Below are 21,942 nucleotides of genomic sequence, written 5' to 3'. Positions count from 1 at the left end.
TCAGAGTGCCTAATACCCTAGTGGTGCTGTAAGAATTAAACGAATAAATGCTAGTGAAGTGACTAGACCCTGTGCCTTCCACATAGTAAGTGTCTCTTTCTTGTGTTGTGCTTTTTCCTTATCTGTGTCATTTGCTAGGGGTAGTCAGGTCAACTACGTCTTCCAAAAACATAGGTTTAAGTCCTAACCCCCAGGACCTGAGAACATAAACTTCTTTGGAAGTAGGGTCTTTGCAAATGTAATCAAGTTAAGAGGAGGTCAGAGTGGATTATCCAATGAGAGATGTTTTTATAAGAGAAAGGAGAGAAAGATTTGGACTAAGGAGAGTGTCACAGGGAGGGAGTCTCTGCGAAGACAAGGCAGAGACGGGGGGCGGGGTGAGGCTACAAACCAAGGAATCTTGAACATTGCCAGGAGCCGTCAGAAGCCAGGAAGAAGAGAAGAAGCATTCTCCCCTCCTGTCTTGGGAAGGGCCTGTGGCTCAGGGGACACTTTGATTTCAGACTTCCAATCTCCAGCAACGAGAGATGACACATTTTGTTGTTTTAAGTCATCTAGTTTTTGGTATTTTGTTACGGCAGCTCCAAGAAATGAATACACCAGTAATCTAGATGAGAAAGTGGGGACTTGTGGAAGAAGAGAATGAGACATTAAAAGGTGAAACTCAGTACCTATAAGAGGGCTTGCATGTGGTTCATTGCCTGTTCTTTGAATCTAGTTATTTCATAGGGCTACCTATTTTTTTCCTGGTATGGAGGGCAATAGGTTTGACCATCTAAGCTGGGTGGCAGACAGCTCTCCAGAGTAAATGCGAGCATCACAGAGCTTTCTGTCACCTGGAGCTGTGCTGTTGATACAGAAACCACTTACCACGGGAGGTGACTGTAAGTGGAAATTTACTAAAATTAAGTAAAACCCGAAACTCAGCTTCTCTGCTGTAGCCACATTTCCAGTGCTTAATAGCCACATGTGGCTAGTGGCTGCTGAATTGGGCTTTGATGTTTGAAAGAACATTTCCATCATCGCATAAAATTCTATTGGACAATGCTGGATGATATTTTTATCATTGATAAGATTTATTTGGGAGGCAAGTAGAACAAGCGGACAGGTTGTGTAGGAAAAAGGAAAAGTGTTATAGTCTTGTAATATGAATAAATAATTCCATCATTTATTAAAGAAAAAAGAAAAAGTGACTATGGTAGAATTTATTCTTGGACAGCTGCTCATAAGGCAAGTCCCACTTGCTGAAGAGCCTACTGTTTTCTTCATAAAATCATTTACATCACTGCTTTTCTGTGATTTGGACAAAGGATACTGTATTAATTCTTTTAGACCAAAAATTAGTATAGCTGAAAATGCACCTCTACCCAGGGCTTCACCATGGGAAAGGATGGCGAGCTTTCCCCTCATCAGGTTGAAGCACACTTCGTATAAAATTGGTTAATATTTTGGTCCCTTAATACTGAGAGGGAAGTAAATGCTACAAGGCGACAAATGAGATAAAAAAATCTGTGAGCCACAATCTCTTTCCTCCTCTTCAGATCCAATCATACAGATGAATAAATTGCTATAAAAAATACCAAAAATAAAACTAAAAACAATGACTGAATCATTTTTTTTTAATCTCCTGTACTCTGTGTTCAGGTAGCAAGAAATTTAATTCCAGTCGGACCAGTCTCCTGTGATTTTTTTTTCCCTTTTCATCTAAGATATTTTTAATGCTCAGAGGCATTATAATAGAAAAGCATGTATTTTTGCTTGGTTTATACCCATCATCCTTACCATTACAACAAGACAAAAGCATTAAAGTAAAATTAATCATGTCAAAAGATTTTAGCAAAAACAAGTGAGACCATGCATAAAGCATCGCTTTGTCTAGTGTGAAGTCATGCTCTGATTAAAAACATATAATGAAAGAGAAAGCGATACATCATTGCCTTAGCAGTAGGGTTTTCTGAAAGCACTTTGCGGTTCTCGACAGAAAAATGTGGGAAGATTTTGGTCTTTGAAACTCACAATGATTATTGTTCTAGCTAAATAGCTGGAGTTCAAGCTTAATTTTTTTTTAAAGAAATTAAGACTTAATGACCAAACAAGGCATGCCGGTAGGATGAATAATTAGCACACGCCAGAAGGAGCAATAGTTTGCCTTGGCATCCAGACACAGAGGTAAGAAAAGTGTCTGCTCAGCACTCCCCTTTCAACAAAACCATTGTTGAAGCCAGCCGAACGTGGCCAGGCTCTTAGGGTACCTTCCACGAAAGGTACCATCAAAAACAGTATAATTAATAAATACAAAGGTGTGATCAGAGTGATCGTTCCCCAGTCCGGGAGGTCGTCTTGTGTATGATATGTAACACCAGTTTCTAACTGGCCGGAAAGTCATGAAATGCAGATTTACTTCCGAACTCAGTGCAAAGTGATCTCAGGGATCTGAAAAGGAAGAGTTTGCTTATTTGCACTTTGCCTTAATTACTCCTTTATTTTGATGGAGATATTAGCATACAATAATCACTCACCCCAATTATCTTTCCATTTTTTGGTTGTAATTTTGAAAGTCATTTCAATTTTTCTTTTAATGAGTTCTCCTTAAATGAAAAAAACCATTTTGTTCTATGGGAATTATGTGTATCGATGCAATTTTTGTCTATATACATGTTTGCATATCTACATTGTAGATGTGTAGTAGTTTATGTATATATAATAAGCAGTAGAAACAGTGAAAATCACATAAAGTCAGAGATAATTAAACTATTTGAGGAGAGGTAAAATTTTTAAAATTCCACCCCCAATGCATTATAATATTTGGAATGTATTCTTAAACATTTCCTCTAATATAGAGGCATCCAGTCTTCTGCGGATCAATATCGCTCCTGCCGATGAGGTCACACCGAGACAGGAACAGAGAGAGATGCACAGAGAAGTGAGCTATGTGTTCTAACTCATGACTGTTCATAGGAGGAGCGAGGATATTTGGCATGTGATAAGAAGGGTGCACCGAATTATTCGTTCAACTTAAGGGTGCGTGGGTTGTAATCATTAATGCTCTTAAAGAAATATTTTGATAATCCTTCTGAGAGCTTGGGAGGATTGCACTTTCCCGCCCACTTTGAAGTTAGGTGTGACTAGGTGATTTATTTTGCCAATAAAATGTGCTAAATTCAGAGTAGGAGCTTAAAGAGTCCAAGCAAAACTGTCCTCTCCCTTGCCACGGCAAGAGTGACAAGTCAAGTCGTGGAACTGTCATGAACCCGAGGATTGGTCTAAGAAGAACTCGAACAGAGATCCCAGCCAACCTACTGTAGACAGGTGACATGAAGAGAAATAAGCCAGTAAGATTTGGGATTGTTGGGACATCTGGGTGGCTCAGTGGGTTAAGCATCTGCCTTAGGCTCAGGTCATGGTGGCAGAGAGTCCCGCATTCTCCCTGCTCTGTGGGGAGTCTGCTTTCCCTCTGCCTGCTGCTCCCCCTTGCTTGTGCTCCCTCTCTCTTTCTTTCAGTATCTCTGACAAATAAATAAGTAAAATCTTAAAAAAAAAATTGGGGGATTGCTGTTATGACCCCTTAGCCTAGCCTCCCCTAATCTGACTGATAATAGGCTTTGGTATCAAGAAGGCCCACAGTGGCTGATGACAAGAGAGCTGAGACCCGAGGGTGGAAGGATGGAAATGCGTGTTATGGCATGGAACACCACTTGGTAAAGGCTACTTGCTCTTAGTCAGCAGATCACTTCTTTAATAATCTTCCACTCCAAGGCTGGAAGACAGAATGTTGACAATGTGCCTTGGTTGCTGTTGGTAGCATCCAGCAAGAGCTACAGAAAAAGAGATGATCTCACAAACAAAGTTGGCCCATTTATAAGCAGAAGTGAAAGGAAATGGGAGTCCAGAAATCCAGGACATGCAGTACTGGAATAAGTAATTTTTTTGAATCTCACCTGCTAAAAGATTTCAGTTTTGTACATCATACACAAAATGAGGTGCATTTTAAGCAAAATAGCTTAATTACAACTCAGCTGACAAAGACAAAATTAAAGATATGGCTTTCACAGTAATTTTACCACATTAGAGTATCTTGGAGGAAAGTTTCAACAAACGGTGAGATACCCAGTAAATCTTCTAACTCAGGAAAAGAGTAAAAAGGTGTGTGTGTGTGTGCGAGAGAGAGAGAGAGAGAGAGAGAGAGAGAGAAAGGGAAATTTAAAAAAAAAAAGAAGGAAAAAGCAATCTAAGAAGTATATCGGAAAAGAACTGTGGATGTGGTCAGTGGCCATGGAGTGGATATAACATGAGAAGAGAGCTACGCTTTCTAGGGAGTTAACTGCCAAAAGACCCCCAGTCTGGATTAAAACAGGCTATGAAAACTAGAGACTTAAATATCTACACACATGAAAGGTACTTAAAAACTCTTCTGGGGGCGCCTGGGTGGCTCAGTGGGTTAAAGCCTCTGCCTTCGGCTCAGGTCATGATTCCGGGGTCCTGGGATCAAGCCCCGCATCAGGCTCTCTGCTCAGCGGGGAGCCTGCTTCCCCCTCTCTCTCCGCTTGCCTCTCTGCCTACTGTGATCTCTATCAAATAAATAAAAATTAAAAAAAAAAAACAAAACAAAAAACTCTTCTGCCCCCAGGAAGAGCATAGTCTCAAGTTTTCTTCAGATATGTCCACAGAAGATAATGGAAAAAGTCTCCCATAAGGCAGAGCCAGGGGCCGCGGAGAACAAAGGACAATGATCAGAACCAGGGAGGGCCCAGATGAAGGAACACAACCTTGGATAGGCACCCTTCAGCATGTCTGTTTGGTGGGCCTGCTAAAGTGTTATGCTCTTTCCAGATGAAAATGCTTCTCGTGCTCATCCTGTCCCTAATCCATCACTCTGCAAGATGTGGGAGGAAACTAGGTAATTTGATTGTTTAGTTTGTTTCCAGATCAAGATCAAGAACAAATGAGCCCTATACTGGAATGACTGTCCATCACTCAGAGATCATCACTGAACTTGATGATTTGCGGTGCTCTCCCTTGTGTGGATGAGCAAGGGTACTTTGAGCATGGCCAGGAGAGTACATGGAATATTTAATGTCCAGGAGGGCAGATTATAGTAGGCACACTGCGCTGCTCACCAGATACTTTGATTCTCTTCTTCCTGAACCCGGGGAAGATTGCGCTTCCCTGTCCCCTTAAAATGGGGTGTGGTCTTGCGACCAAGCATAAATGCTAAATGTCACTTTTAAGTGCTAGCGCAAGACACCAACAGCATATGCTCCCCCCATTGTGTTGATGGTAGAGATCCGTATTAAGAGGCAGCCCCACATGCTTGGATCCCTACCCGCCTCTGAAGAACAGGTGTTCTCTGCCAACTTGCGTTGGACATGTAGCATGAACGAGAAATAAATTTTTTTTTTGGCTTAAGACCCTGAAATTTTTGGAGTTGTTTCTTTCCACAGCATAATCTAGCCCAACCTGACTGATACACATGGCTTCATGCTAGAAATAGACAGAAATTTCATTCCGAATCAAAGGTGTGTCTTCTTTCCCAAACTCCTGATGATAAGAGCAGAAGGCAAGATTTAATCTTTTGCTTTCTTCTGGTTATATGCAAAATAGACTAAAGTAGAATAAAAATTTTTTAAGGAACAACTATCTTCCCGATACTGAGCCTACACAACCTTATGGGTATTATTTGATTTAATTCTCATAATAACTCTAAGAGGTGGGTAGAATTACATTTGCTTTGCAGGTGAGAATGCTCAGAGTGAAAAAAGCATACCAAGGTCTCAGTGAGCCAGTGCCTGGGGGTGAATTTCAATTTAGATCTCCCCATCCTGAAAGATGAGGCTGTGTGTGTGTGTGTGTGTGTGTGTGTGTGTGTGTGTGTATAGGGGGTGGGTTTTGTTGTTCCATTTTTGACACTGCCTCAAAGTTTAAAATGTCAAGAAATTTGCATTAAGTTATGGCTAGTCAATAATATTAAATGCAAATTTTATCACTTACATATCATAACTTGCAGTTTAGTCCATAAACCAAGATAATATTCTTAATCTCTAGGATTAGGATATTCATTCAACTAACCTATACTAGTTTTATTCTCTGAATGTGGTACTATGACAAGTATATTGGATCCATTTAGATTTTCATGAGTGAAATGGGTCAGCACAGATTACAACCCATTCATCTGCTTGGATTCTTGACTAATGGCACTTGCTGGTGAGACAGATTGGTGTGGTCCATGAGGCAGCACTGCTTGATGGAAATACAGAGACCAGTGTTCTCTTCCTCATCCTGCCACTAAATCATCGTGTGGCTCTGGGTATGACACCTTCTTTCAGTCACTTAAAGTAAAAGCCAAATTTGTGAACCTGCCATAGAAGAGCCTACATGGTCTGGTTTCTGCGAATGTCTTCCATCCCGTGTCCTCTCTTTCTTCAGAATCCCAGCCCTTTGATTGCAGCCACACGTCTTCTCTCCACAGGGTCTTTGTACTCATTATTAACTAACTGAAACAATCTTCTTTTCACATCTTTACTTGGCTAACTGTCTCATCCTTCAGTTCTCAGCTCAAATACCTTTTGGATGGCATCCTCCAAGAAGGCTACACTAGATCGGGTCTCTCTGTTATGAGATCTTACATACATACCTTTTACACCTTTCTGCTCTTCCTTCATAGAACTATCACATTTTGTTATTATATATTGCTGTCTGGGATTATTTATTAATGTTGGTACTCCCCCCAGCTCAAACATTGGTGAAGGCATGATAATATTTGCTATGAGTCGGCCTTGTTTTCTCTGTAGTGAGAACAATGGCTGCTACCCAGAAGATATCAATTACATTTATTGAATAAATGAAATTAACGTGTAAAATGAGAGGGCTGGGCAAAGAGATCATCTAATCTCCTAGTATTCACATTCATTGGCTTGGCCAGACTTAGTCTGCATTTGCCTAGGAATGACACAGAGCACATTTAAGTAGCAAATATGACTGACTACCCCTGTGTACTAGACTCAGTAGCAAGTACCACAGCTTGTATGTAAAGAAAGCCTCAGAATTATTTGTACACATGCTGTTGTCTGGAGAAAAAGCAACTTCTATATTCAAGGGACGTATAAACCAGAAAGAAAGCCAACTAGTTTTTCCAGGCACCCAACTTCCTTGAAATACAGTATTTTGGAAGTGACCACCACACATATTTTTTTAAAAAATCTATGAAAAATCCACTAATGCACTGGTGCATGAATACACAGTAGCAAATAATTCAAGATATATAGCAATGTGCAGCCATGTATCTCAAATTAGAATTGAGCTCATTGAAGGTAAAATTAGATGCTAACATATTTAAAAAGTCCAAACACAATTCTCTCTCCTTCTTCTTTGTCCAAAGTCATGGAAACAATCACTCCGTGAACAGAAATAAAAAGTTCCAGGCTAAGAAAGGACAGCTGTCCTGCTATTGTATAAAGTTTTTAGATCACTATGTTTTCACTAACACCTCTCAGTTCTTTCAGTTCTTTCTTTCTTTTTCTTTTTTTTTTGGAGAGGGGAGGGGCAGAGGGAGAGGGAGAAAGAAAATCTTAAGCAGACTCCACACCCAGCAGAGCCCAGTGTGGGGCTTGACATGGGGCTTGATCTCACAGTCCTGAGATCAAGACCCTGAGAACATGACCTGATTCAAAATCAAGAGTCATATATTTAACCGACTGAGCCACCCCGGCGCCCAACTCAGCTCTTACGTCTTCAACCGATCTTAACAATTCCATGAAATAGTCCCATATAATATGGTTCTTGCTGACTCCTCCAGCCACACCACCTACTTTCCCAGCCTCAGACTCTCCTACAGATACACAAATTCATTTCAGTTTCTAGAAGGCACCAACTCTTGTCTTGCTGGCATTCCCAGCACTAGACCCTCTTACCTAAATACATTTTCATCCGCTTCTTTGCCTTGATACTTCCTATCCATTTTTTCAACTTTACAGAAGGTCACTTTGAGGAAAGTTTCCCTAACCTTTCATATTTGGGGTCTTATTTCTCTGCCTCCCCCAAGCACCCTGAGCTCTATTCCTTAACACTCCATACTGTAATTGCTTCCTTAGGTTCCTCAGAGGGGAAATGATCTTATCCGCATTCTACCCTCCCACACCCAGCACTGGGTGGGTATTCAGTAATTGCTTGTTACATGAAGGAATGAAGTCTGTAAATAAGTCTAAATTCTTCCCAGGCAGTTTCAGAGTCATTCTGGAAGCACCTAATTGCTTTCTGAGGTTCCCCTGCAATGAGAAATGCACTATGTATGGAATCTGCATCCCCGTCTAGAAACGAAATTAAATAAAATTAATTTGTGGCGTTTAGGTCTAAAGATAATATAAATAAAGGAAACCCACAGCTATAAAACCCTCAATTGATTTCCTTTTTATTTCTTTCTAAATAAATAATCAAAAGAAATAATTATTAGCTTTTGACTAACTTGACTTTCCCTCCAACATATATCCTCAAAGAAATAAACTGAAGTTAAGAAACAGAGGGGCCAAGGAAAGAAGTCCAGGTGAAAGGATCAGTGTGCAGGCTTATTAATTCCTAAATAATCAGCACTTATTAGGTATCGGGTATGATCAAACCTGTGTTTATCTTTCGGAACTGAGTTTCACTGTCTTCTATAGGATTTGCTTTCTTGGCACTATTCCTTTAACATTTAAGAAAAGTATATTTTATTTTGTTTGTTTTAAAGATTTTATTTATTTGTCAGAGAGAGAGACAGAGAGAGCACATGCATAAGCAGGGGGAGCAGCAGACAGAAGGAGAAGCAGGCTCCCCATGGAGCAGGGAGCCTGATGCCGGACTCGATCCCAGGACCCCGGGATCACGACCATAACCAAAAGCAGATGCTTAAACTGACTGAGCCACCCAGGCGTTTCCAGAAAGTATATTTTAAAAAAAGAATGAAGGGGCACCTGGTTTGAGCAACTGATTCTTAATCTCAGCTCAGGTAATGATCTAGGGGCCTTGGCAGGGCTATACACTGGGCTTGGAGCCTGCTTGGGATTCTCAATCTCTCTTGCCCTCAACCACTCCCCACTCTTAAAAAAAAAAAAAAAAAGAGGAAGAAGAAGAAGAAGAGTCCACCAGCTTCTGATCTTTGTGACTCTCCTAAAAGAAATCATTGACACCCAGACCCCGGAAGCCTCCTGTGTGGATGGGAACAAATTCAATGTCCTCCAGGGATCAGAGGAGTCGGCCCAGGACATCTCCACACAGTGGTTTCCTTTCTGTCCCGCCGCTGAAAAATACACGGCCCCCAACTGCACTAACAGGAAGAGAACAGAGCCACAAATCAACTGAAAGGAAGAGAGGGAAGAAGGCATTTCCCCCTACCTCTGGCAAAGGGAATGAAGGTGGCCAGAAGAAGGAAGATGCCTTTCTAAGTCAGTTCTTCTAATTTTCATCCTGACGTTATTCCAAGGGAGTTGTCATGGGCACGTGGAGGGACAGATCTTTGTTTTGAAGTCCTTCACCCCCTCATCACTCACGGGAAGTAGTAACAAGCCGCTAACAAGCAGAATGTCTCATCTGAAATGCAGGTGGAAGGAAGTCCGTCCCCAGGAAACGCCTCTCCCCACCAGTGAAGGACTCGGCCAATGGCGAGCACGAGGGAAGTAGGTGGCTCCTCAGCGCTGTCTCTTGGTGTGGTGGTGGTGGGGGAACATAAAGGACTTCTACACGTGGACTTCATAAAAACTTTGATGTGTTATAAAAATGTCTAAAGCAGTCACGGGAATTGTTTCATTTGATCTCTGCACCAAGGATTTAGGGCCTGCAAAGTGCAGGAGGCATGTTTTTTACACTGGCCATTTTAGTATTCATGTCTCCTGTACTGCTTTCTAATAAGTTAAGAATGAAACGGGAGACTGCGTGCAGGAGTGAGAAATGCAGGGGAAGCAGTACTGAAAAATAAAAATGAACGAAAGTACATCCCAACTTCCCTTCTATTATTAACAGTCGAGAGAAAAACAATGCCAATCTTACTGTTACTACTTAACATTTTACACCGACAAAAGGACTTTACAGTCATTTTTACGTGCTATTTCCCAATACTTTTTCTGCGAGAGACCACGGAGCTCCGTCACTATTCTCAACATTAATTATATAATGTTATGTTAAATGATTTTTCCGAAGAGGCAGATAAAAATGCAATCTGGGTCAGTATGTTACCAATACAGTCTTTTCAGGGAGAGTAATTGTTCCCTTTGCTGTTTGGGTAGACCAGACCGCTGACTGGCTGGCGGTTGGATTTTGTTTTCTTTTATGTCCTGTCGGTCCACTTTCTCCCTTCTACTCACCCTTCTCCATTCAATGTATTATTATTTGTGTGCCCCTTAAACTGTGATTCTAAAATATCACATAACAGGGTAAGATCCGAAGAGAGTAACGACGGCCTTTCCTTTGCATTCCTCTTTGTTAACCGATTCGTGTAAGCCATGTGGTTCCCATGACTGGGTTTCTGTGCTCCTGCCTGTGGAATGCCATCTTTCTCGAAGGAGCATGTTTATGAGACCAGCTGAGACATGTGTGTTCAAGCCACATGGGCAAAGGATTCTAAGAGTCAGAGGCTCTAGCTGACCTCGGGTTTTAGGTTTTTGCTAGTTAATTTGTCAGTTCGTATGGGGATAGCCATTTATTTAATCAATAAGCAGACCCCAAGCCTGGCCCTGTCTGCTAGCATTAACTGTCATCCACATCTCCCTGGCAGTAAGTTTAGCGGTCCTTCAGGGGCAAAAGAATGACAGTGGGAAGCTCTGCAATCCCTAATGCTTCGCTGGATTTACGGAGAATTTGGATTTTTTTTTTTTTCTATTTCAGTGAGAAACATTTCTTCCTTTATTGTTAGATGGCCTGAATAGCATGGAAATCTGTCCATGACCTGTCCTATTTATTAGCCAAATAAGATGCCTTAATTAAAAAATACACACCACAGCAGAAATCATCCAGATAAACCGTCTATCTTTCTCCAACAAACCTGGAAAATATGCCTTCACTTGGGGCCATGTAGTCACAGCCCAGCAGGTAATAAACTCTATTTTTTAAAGTACAAGTCTCAGGGAAATCAAGAGTGTAAGTGGGGTAGACATTTATTTCAAAGCTGTAAGCATGCCTGACTATAGAAAAGAGGTTCGAGATCTTTGAGTATTCTCCCATTATAAGAACTTTTCTATACATCCATGTCTTTATTTTCTTCCATTTCAAACCCGGTGAATGGAGTCAACTGACCGTCATTTATCTCTCCTTCTGAGTCTGTAGATTACCACATGCAACGTAGGAAAACTATGGAAACTAGGTTCCTGGCTCCGGGACCTCGGGTCAGAGTGCTGTATCTGTTGCCCCTGTAATTGGTCTCCCCTCTGCATGGAGAGCTTGAGTTGACTGACACCTCTAGGGTGTAAAGGTCCACACAGTCCTTGTCCTCAGAGTGGTGGTGATGTGATAATAACGGCCATGACACCTGCAGTTGGTTGAGCTCACGCTATGTGCTAGATGACTTATAAACACAATTTTATTTAGAAAAATACTCCAATGGTGCTTACAAAATGAAGAAGCCATGACTTGGGAAACTGACATGTCTGGATCAAGGTCAAAGACACGGGTTTGAACTCGGGTCTGACTGTTTCAAGTTTATGCCTTCTTACCACATCCTTCTAAGTTAAGGTGAAAAATTTGAGCAGGGTGACCCTACGTTCCCATCTATCCCTATTGTCCCAGCATAATCAAGAGGTCCCCATGTCATGCTCTGAAGTGTCCGCATTTGGAGACCAAATGATCACTCTGTCCCTGAACAAGCTTTCAAATGAACCTAAGACTTTTCTTAGGGTATTATTCATGATGTTTTAATTAACCCTTTTGCCTTTAATGAAGGGCTTCAAACCAGCAGGAAACTGGGCCTCGCCTGGTGTATGTGGGAAAGCAGATGGGTTTGTGAATGCCTATCACTTCTTTTGCTTCTATGTCTCTGTCCTCTCTCTTTGGGAATCTTTGTCTTTCCTTTTTCTTCTCTCCTCCTCCTAGCATCCGTGTCTTATTCTATGTAGGCTTTCTCTAGTGATCAGTGTCAGATAATCGATTCTTTGGTTTTACTTTGAAAATACAGCTTGGTCATTCATTCAGATGTTCTAATCTCTATGAATGGTCCTTTTGTCAAAAAAGAGAGTGAAAACCATTTTAAGGATCTGTAACTTATTTTTCTTCCCTCCTTCTCCTTAAGCTTCCCGCTACTATCCCCCCACTTCTTCCGTAGTGTATGGGTGTCTGGGGAGCTTCCTCGTCGCAGATCTTGGACAATGCTACTGGTGGTCTCACCGGGGTAAGCCAGCTCCGAAATGCATTATTTAAAGCACCACCTCACATGTCTTTGCGTCTCTTCTGCTCATATGGGCAAACTGTTGTCCTATTCCTATTATTTTAAAGGGCTTTTAGTACGAGGAAAGGAAATGATTTTTTAAAAATCTGATAAAACATATAACCGCTTAAAAGACACATGCCATAAGAAAATCTAACTTTCTCTTTTGTCGGTTTTAAATGTATGGCTTTGATTTATGGATCAAAATTACTCATTTATTATTTTATCTATACAGCTCTGGGCAATTTTGACAGTTAAAATTTAGTTTTATTGACCAGTGCAGCCACTGTGCCCACGAGGGGACCGGAGCACACAGCCTGCTGCACTCAAGAAATGATGATTTTTGATTCCATGACTGAGTCAGATTGGGAATCATAACCGATGTAACAATAAGTTCCAAATCTCAGTGCCCAAGGCAAGAGGTTTGCTGTAAAACACAATCACCCTTTCAGGAGGGGCGGAAGAGACCATTGGGTGGAAGTTCGCAAGCACAGTGGAGTACAGCTGGGACAGGCCGTGGATGTCTGTCCATCCACACTGTGTGGCTGTTGCTACCGCTCTATCGAGGGCCGGGTTTCTCTAAGACCCAGTCTCACAGACTACAGGCAAATGAGCAGAAAATGTCTAAAAGGCAACATGAATGTTAGTTACAAAGACAATGAATGAAACACCCCTTATGATGTGAGAAAATTTACTGGGGCTATTAACCAACCTTCCACTTTTCGATAAGCAAAAAAAAGAACGGAGGCATTTCTTTCGGAACATCTCTGTGACCACCCCCTCTGTGTCACAGAGACACAAACTCTCGCAGGGCTTTGAGGCCAGTTTCATTTAGGCCCATTCGTCTACCAAATGGGCCACCTCTGCAATGTTAATTTAGTCTTTTACTCCAAATCCCCTGTGATACATAAACAGACCTCCAAAGGGTAACAAATCAATAAAATGTCTAATTTGATTAGCCATGTTTTCAAATTCACTGAGACAGCTCTAAGCGGAAATAAATAAGTGGGTAAATAAAGAGAGAAGGCCACTCACTTGTGAGTATTTTCCATGTCTTCTTTTCATCATCGTAGTACTGAACCAAGTTGCTGGGGAGCCGGTCCGGCCCGGGAGGCAAGCCTCCGACCAGTAACAGCATTTTCTTGTTAGAGCGAATTCTTCACCCAAAACAAAAGAGGAGATGAATAACCACATTATTGTAGAGCCTTTTTAGTGGCGACGAAATCATAACCATCAAAAGAATGTTCCTTGCTTGCAGATTTCTATTTCATTTTTTCCTGTTTCTTCTCCCATTCATGTCTCAACAATTTTTTTGAACCAAGCAGAAAAATGATCAGAAGAGCAGCATATCCCCATACTCATGGAATAATAAGCTCCCTTTATGCAATTTGTTAGAGGTTCATTCTAGAACGACCTTTTTCTTATATTATCCCTTTAAATCATCACTCTTTACAGCTGAGTACACATGAAATGCTCTGGAGTTGTACTAAGGTTAAGCATTAAAGTTGCATGTCAAAAATCGTATTAGTCAAAATCATTATTATAAGCCATTCTCCACTCAAAGAACCTTGAAAAAATTAAGGTTATGCAGAGAGTTTGTGAGCCAACTCTTTAATCACCCAGGGAACTTCGAATACCAGTTTGGTACAATTAGTTCGCACAGGGCTAACTGGGGTAGGTTAACCAGTATCAGGGAGACTTTTTGTTTGTTTAATTTAGCTGAGACTTCTGCCTTCATCTCCTTCCCAGCGCCCCCTCCCTTTCCTGCCCCAGCACCAGCCCCCCCCCCCCACCCCATCCCTGGGCACCACTGGCGACACAGCAGCACCAATTGGTAAAAATGAGACTGTGAGGTTGTTTTGAGCCTCCCCAGAGTGGAGCCCTGCCAATGCTTGCCACTGATCCAGCGGCATGAACCTGCTCAACTGTGCAAAGTCACTCTAATTCCCTCCCTCTGTTTTTCTACCTTCTCCCCCAGGGGGCAACCACTGAAAGGAGTGACTACCCACCCATCAAGAGCTGGCAATTCGCTGCTATTAACCGTGACTGTGATTCCCAGTCTGCCTGGCAGCTCCTGAGAACAGGCCTGCAACGTCTCATATGCAGTAAAAGCTGTAAGATGCACCCTGGCCGGCACACTCGACCTGATGGATGTGCGATCCTCGGGAAGGCTAATGGATTGAGCACACTTGCGATTGGAGCGGGGACGGGAGGCCCAGACCCCCACGAGGGGCCTGCTGATTTAACGGTCGCTTTACATATAATTGAACTTTTCATTTACCTGAAAGGCTGAAGGTGGTGGTGGAAGAAACGGAACGACCATGACGGGAAGGAAAAAAGTCAATAAATACAAAAAGGTCCCTCTTAAATATGATCGCGACCCACCGTGGGGGCTCTGAATCTGTTAGGACATATTCAGCCCGTCGTTCGGATTCCAGGACGCTTGGCAAAGTATGCCCTTGTGGAGAAGCACTGTTTGTTGGTTAAGAACCTAACATTCGGAGAGTTAACTTAATACAGTTAATGACATTTCCATGTGAAGTAAGGGAACAGGAGAATTCCTTTAATGAAACTCTGGTGCTAGTGAATGCATTGTCTATGCCTCAGTAGAAAAAATGCCTTCTGGAGAAACTCCTATCAGGGAATCATGGATAGGGGGAGCTGGACTTCCAGAAGGATGCCTAATGTAATATCAGTTTGCAATATTAATTTTGTCATGCACAAAAAGCCCCCTTGTTTCTTTGAATTTAGGGTACTTTGGAACTGTACCCATATGCCTTACAGATCAGTGGTTGTGAAACAAAACCGGAATCCAATGGCAGAGAGCTCCATACTTTGAGGATTTTGGTGATTGGGGTGGTTTGCTAAGAGGGGTGATGGAAACTCAGTGTTGTAAGTAGCTTTCTATTAATTTGAAATGAGAACATACATCATTGATGTTCTTTGTAATTTCCTAAATGCACGGTTACAGGACTAATAGAGGACTATTTTATTGTTGTCCTTTTAGTCCAAATAATCAACCACTCGGCGAGTCTAAGACAAGTCAAGATGAGAGCAAGTACTCTTTTTCAGGCCGCTGCTACTGGGTACCCTGTTCAAATAGAAGGTGCCATTATGTGGCTGTCTTGCCATGACACCTCTACCTACTGCCAGACTGCGGTGGCGGCAGACAGGCCAGGCCAATACCTATGGTTAGACGGGAGAGGAAAGGACTCAGGGCAATGATAGTGGGACCAAAGCAATCTAATTCAATCTCTGTTCTGACATTTAAATAAAGGTACTGCTTTTAAAATGTGTTTCATGAATGACAGATGGAGAAGAACGAATGACTTAATGATGCTGGTAAGGTTGTTTCATTAATTGATAAGGCCAGCTTCCCGGGACAAATCCACATGGGTGATTTTCAACAGCAAATGAGATGGACCATCTCTGGAGATGAGGACAGGATCTAGAGTCTTTGTTTCCTCTGCCCAAATAGCCACTCTCTGCCATCTGTCCTCTAAGAACTGGCCGGAGACTACCGATACCTAAGCCACTAAACAGTTGGCAAACGGAAACAACCTTCACCCCTGCCAACAGTGAGAGGATTCAGAGGGCTAGCTAGCATAGCAGCCACGAAAGCCTCCACATAAACTAAGATAAATCTCTAAACCATCCAGCCTCCTCAGGGAATGTGATTAAGAATTACATGGAAGGAGAGGAAACTCTACCTCCCTTCCTCATTGGTTGTGTGTTTTCTGTGAGGGAGCCGTGTTTGAAGGTCATCATGTATGGCCTTGTAGTGAGCGAAAACACATTTTAAATCTTGCATTCCTGTATTCGTATTATCATTCATTCAACTTAGTACGGCATTTCCCTTAGATTATTTTGTTTCTAAAGCTTGTGTCACTCAATTTTCTAACTCAGTATTGACATTATTTAAGTCTAAATAAAGTTTAAAACTACTTTGTGAAGGTGAATCACATAGAAACCAAAAATGGGATAAAGCATGTGAGAAGTAGTAGAGGACAGAAGAAAGAACGCACAGACTCACAGAACACATGTGTCTTTCTCCCCATTTCCTCCATTGACTGTCAAAACAGCCTTAAAGCTACAAAAATAACTCCATTTTAAAGGGACATTAGAAGGCTCCCATAGTAAAATAAAATGGCATAAAAAGTGTTCAGACTCTGTCCTCTTAATGCTGCCAGGCCTATGATCTTTCTAAAATTCACGTTTATTTTTTTTAATTTTTATTTTACCATAACTTCTAATTAAGATCCAGATGGGGGGAAAAATGAAAAAGATCTAGATGACCAGGATTCCAGGGTTAATTTTCTTTTCCTTTTTTTTAAATTAAGATTTTGTTTATTTGAGAGAGAGAGAGAGAGAGAGAGAACCAGCAGGAGGAGGGGCAGAGAGAGGAAGAAGCTGACTCCCCGCTGAGTGGAGCCCACCATGGGGCTTGATTCCCTACAACACCCCCACACAGCCCCTCTACACCATTCCTCCACCCCCTACCCCCCGCCCACGATCATGACCTGAGCTGAAGTCAGATGCTCAGCTGACTGAGTCACCCAGGTGAGCCCTTCTAGGACCAGTTTTCTATTTAGCAGAGTAATTTTGCATAAATTACTTGGCTTTTTGGAGGTCTGTTTTCTCATCTTTAAATAGATTGATAGTATCTGACTTGCCTCTTCAAGGGATTGTCATGAGGATTACATAAAATGATAAAGTGAAAGTTCTATGTAAACTCTAAGGGAAATTATTATTAATCTGTAGATATTGGCAATACAATGTGGGCTTCATTTCAACATACCAAACCTGATTAAATAGTTAAAAAAGAAAAGTAATCTTTTCTACTGAGATTCTTGTTGAGTTCATGTACATAAATACAAGCTAATTAAGAGGACTTCGCTACCCAGTTGTTATCTTATATGTTCTTAGAAAATTATCACTTTAATCATATTGGATATCTTTGGAGCCTTATTATAAGAAAATACACATTTGGACATTACATAAAACTGAACCTTTCTGGATCCAAATAAAGGGGACTAATAGAGATTACTCTACATTTCTTATTTCTTAAGAATAAAACAAATGAGAAAATCATCACATATTTTACTTTGATATAAATGCAATGTCAACTATTCAATTACTTCTAGAAAGTAATACACGTGAATAATTCCTGTGGAAAAGCTTCCATTCTTTTTACCAAGTGCAATTATAATAGTGACACTGACAATAATGACAGATAATAATGAATGTGTATTGGATATTGGAACCTCTGATTATCATGCTATTTATTTGATGTGTGTGAGCTTCAATTTGAAAACACCATGATAAAAAAGATACCCTGTGAACCAGCAAAGTAAAATTAGGAGACTCTGAATTAACTTGCTGAAGGGGGTTTCAATTATTCTTTCCTAAATGATTCCAGCAGAGCCTTACAGGTTTAATTTTAGATTAGGAAAAAATCTACAGGTGTAGTCCTTTTGCAATAATTAGAGTTCCTTCAAATGGCTACCCGGTATACGTTTTGGAAGCTCTTTATATAGGGAACCGATTTAGCCAAGGTGAATATGATCTCTTCAAATTTGTTAATACTTCAAAATACTCCTTTTTACTCCTCAACTTAGCACCACCTAGACCAAAGTCATTTTTTTTTCAAAGTAATGTGTTTAAAAGACAAGGAATTAGAGACAAAGAGCTTAGTATGTCATGATTAATAACGTTATTTAGATGCCTTTGATTTGGCTTCCCAGATTCTTGCCTAGAAAAATATAAGGTTAAAAAGGCAATGGAATTTGAAGGTCTCCTTTGTTCCATCTCAGTAATTGCCCAACATTTACCATGTGTCACATTTGTGCGTGTGTGTGTGTGTGTGTGTGTGCTCACGTGCACGTGTGCGTGCGTACGTGCGTGTATGCATGTGTGCTCGCGCGTGCATAGGTACTTTGGTTCCGGGGATGAATGATTGAAGGATGACCTAAAACCTCCTGGTGTAAACAAATTTTTCATCATACTGGTGTTCTAAGTACGGTAAAGTCTCATTTATTTATATTTCAGTGGTTTGGAACTTTAATAATTGGGAAACAGGCCAGATAAAATTTACCTTTCTATGATACATGGAAAAAGTTTTCACTAACTAGATTGCAAGGAGAGTTTTAACCTGTTGAAGGAATCAGATGGGCTGCTGGCACTTTACAGCGACCTATGTACATTTTACAGATTACAAATCTTTCTCATTTATTTTTTAAGGAAATCATTCTTCAATCTTATAAAAATCATTAAATCAGCGAGTTAGAAGAGAACTTTGAAGTAATCTAGTTCAGTGACCCCCAAGCCCGGCGAGTGACCAGGATCATCTGAGGGGATTACACAATTCAGATTCTTGATACAGATTCTCGGGTCCCCACTCCCAGAGATTATGATTCAGTTGGGATGATGCCTTAAAAATTAACAATGTTTCACAGTTTTCCAGTTGATTCTAATTAGCATATAGCCAGGCTTGTGTTAACCAACTTGGTCCCTCTCCATAATATAGAGATCTTTTTAGTAGTTTTTTTCACAGGTAATTATTCTTATCATTTTGGCAATTTATAACAAAATGGAGCTTGGTTTTTCAAATCCACTATATGGTTGAAAGATATATTTTTATCTTTCAATATAGATTGAAAGATATTTTTTATTATCGTGTTAAATACATTTTTTCTCTTTACTCTGAGCTGAAAAATCTACCTAAGTTTTCTAGAAAAAAAAAGAGCAAGTGCCTATCTCTGAGTCACGGCAGCACTTTAAATATCGCAGGATAGTTGCTGTATATCTTCTTTGTCAAAAACCCTCATTTCTTTCTGAGAAAGTTTCCATTTTCCCTACTGTCATACTCACCTCCTTCGAGAATCTCTAGACTTTCACCGTCCCCTATTTAAGACGTGATCAGAATTGTGCACGAAATAACAAATATGATATGTGATACAATGTATATGTGTATATACGTAAGTATATATCTATAAAATCTATATTTTAAGGCTTTCTAAAATTACAGTAGTCTTTTGGCTGTTACAGTGTAGGGTCGGGTTCCTCTTCAGCTTCCAGAGGACTGTGAATACAGATTTAAAAAACAACAAAACCAAATGGTTTCAAGCCAGGTTTTTCCTATCCTACATTTCTTCTGGTTAAAGATTTTAAACATCAACATGTGACTATTTTTAAATGTTTTTATATCCTCTACTGACTTAGATATTTTGTTTCATTCACTTATAATTTAGCAGTTATTAACTGAGTTCCTACTATGTTCCAGGTACTGTTCTAAACCCTTGAGTCAACGGTGGGAACAAGAGGTATAAATTCCTTGTTCCTCATGGCACTTACTTCCAGTCCAGAGGGGACATCTATTGGAAACATCATGATTCTAGAAGCAATTAAGTTGTTAAGGGTGTTAAGTTATTAAGGGTTAAGTTGTTAAGGGTGTAATTCCAACAACTTGGGGAAGACCCCTGGCTTCAGCTTTTTTTTTTTTTTTTTTTTTTTTTTTTTTTAAGAGAGTGAGCAAGCAAGCAGGGAGAGGAGCAGAGGGAGAGGGAGAGGGAATCCCAAGCAGGCTCTCTGTTCAGCACAGAGCCCAACGTGGGAATCAACCCACAACCCTGAGATTATGACCTGAGCCCAAACTCAGTCAGATACTCAAAGGACTGAGCCACCAGATGCTCCTGGCTTTAGCTCTTTTGAGATGAATGACCTTGGACTAGGCTCTTTTCCCTTTTAAACCTTATTTATAAAATAGGTATAACAACGGAGTCAAGGCATAGGGTTTTTTTTTCCATTAAATTAAATAATATCTGCAAAGCATTCATAGTACCGCTAGATAAGTGCTATCATTACCATCCTCCTCCTCATTGTCATTATCAGTGTCAGCTATTTCTTTGTGTAATTTGCAGGTTTGACAAGCTAGTGGCCTATGTCCCTATCTCAGTTTTATTACTTAAAAATAATAGTGCTGCATTTCCATTGTTTACATATTTTATTATCCTAACTTGTCTCTCTGAAACAATACTGACTCCTTGGGGTTTTTACTCTAGAGCTTCTCATATGGTCTTTAAGAATATATTGTATTTTTTTTTTAAATATAGAGATTTGATGGAAAAACTAAGCAATTTTGAAGTGGCAAAGTAAACTGAAGTAGATAATCATTTTCCCTTCCTCTAAACACCACGTTAATTTTAATGTAAGAGTCAGCCAGGCCTGGATCTAAATTTTCTTTCTGCCACTTCATAGGTTTATATCCTTGGGCTGGTATTCCGTCTCTTTAAGTCTTAGTTGCTTCATCTGTAAAGTGGGGATGTGGTGAGGGTTAAGTGCAATGGAAAAATGAATGGTTGCTACTTGTGAATAAAACCACCTTCCAGAGCCAGTCGCTTTAACAAATGGAAAGTACTTCGTGCTGCTGCTGCCTCCTTGGAAATGAGTGCCTCCGCTCAGTGAAAGGAGAGAACAACGGGTACCTCCGACATAATCCAGTGCAGAGAGGCTGGAGGAGATCGGAAGATGTTATGACTCACTCCCATCATTTTCTGATTTCAATGGACTTCACAAAGCCTATGATGGCTTGGCATTTTACACAAGCAGTGAGTGAATGGGTAATTTCACATCGGGTCTGGGAGGCAGGAAAAGCCAGGGAGACACAAACTCCTAGGGATTCGCAGATGTGATGATGGGTTTTGGATTTCCATAGGCCATGAGATTGGTGGGGTTTGGAACAGTTTTACCAGATCTGGGAAGACCACCAGCAGACACTTGGGTTGCATATGGAAAAGATTTATGTAGTTCCCATGGTAATCAATCAATAAATGGTTAACTATTATTATTATTATTATTATGCATAATTATTAACCTTACCAATCATTCATGTGAAAATCACTCATTGGAATTTGGCTTTTTCTGATATTGCTTAGAAGGCTTTCAGAAACTATAGATTATATTTATAAATAGAATCTTTACTGCAGGAGTAAGTTTCACAAAAATATAAAACCATTGGGTTTCCTACAATGGTATGGACTCAGATCTCATTAGTAATTTCAACCTGCTCATTCTCTGGTCTGCTATCTCTCTCTGCTAAGGATGTCGCCAAACCTTATCAAAGTCACCAAGTTTTACGATAATCTTGATTCTTCTTCAATTTTCTTGCTATCTTTGATGTTTTGCCAAGTCCTATAGGATTCTAGAGCCGTAATGTTTCTTTAGCTTATCTCTATATTCCAGTCAAACTGCTAATATCCTGAATCAGCCGGGTTGGCTTTCTCCTGAGCTGATGGAGGAGTGGTGTCCCTGTTTTTTGTGCTCCTGCTTCCATTGACTCTACCCTCCATAAATTTGTCAAATGAGTTTCAGCAAAGTCTGACATTACTGATCAACTACTTCAGTTCTCTTTTTAAAAACTATCAAAGAGATCCCCCTGTTACCTATCATTTATGAGGTGCACATTCTCCCCACATTATAACTTCCCTTTTCTCGCTCTTTCTCTCTCACAGGTAAATGCCTTGCTTGCGGTTCTTTTCAGGGATAAAAGAGTTTCTGAGGTAAGG

The 21,942-nt window shown here is 40.6% G+C and overlaps 1 protein-coding gene across 1 annotated transcript in view; it reads right to left on the bottom strand.

Moving 5' to 3' along the window:
• The window catches only part of KLHL14 (kelch like family member 14), a gene marked incomplete at its 3' end in the record, with an annotated part of 97,577 nt that overhangs the window by 54,520 nt on the left and 21,115 nt on the right, over positions 1-21,942 (bottom strand). Inside the window, exon 3 of the mRNA XM_080821929.1 lies at positions 13,415-13,536. Within this exon, the coding sequence (XP_080678055.1) occupies positions 13,415-13,536 (122 nt within the window). The remainder of the gene's footprint in view (positions 1-13,414; positions 13,537-21,942) is intronic.

Source organism: Martes martes (genome assembly GCF_963455335.1).
Source record: "Martes martes genome assembly, chromosome: 13".
In the NCBI taxonomy this organism is placed as follows: domain Eukaryota; kingdom Metazoa; phylum Chordata; class Mammalia; order Carnivora; family Mustelidae; genus Martes; species Martes martes.
Note: the sequence above shows the minus strand (reverse complement) of the source record. Positions and strands in the feature narration are given on the sequence as shown.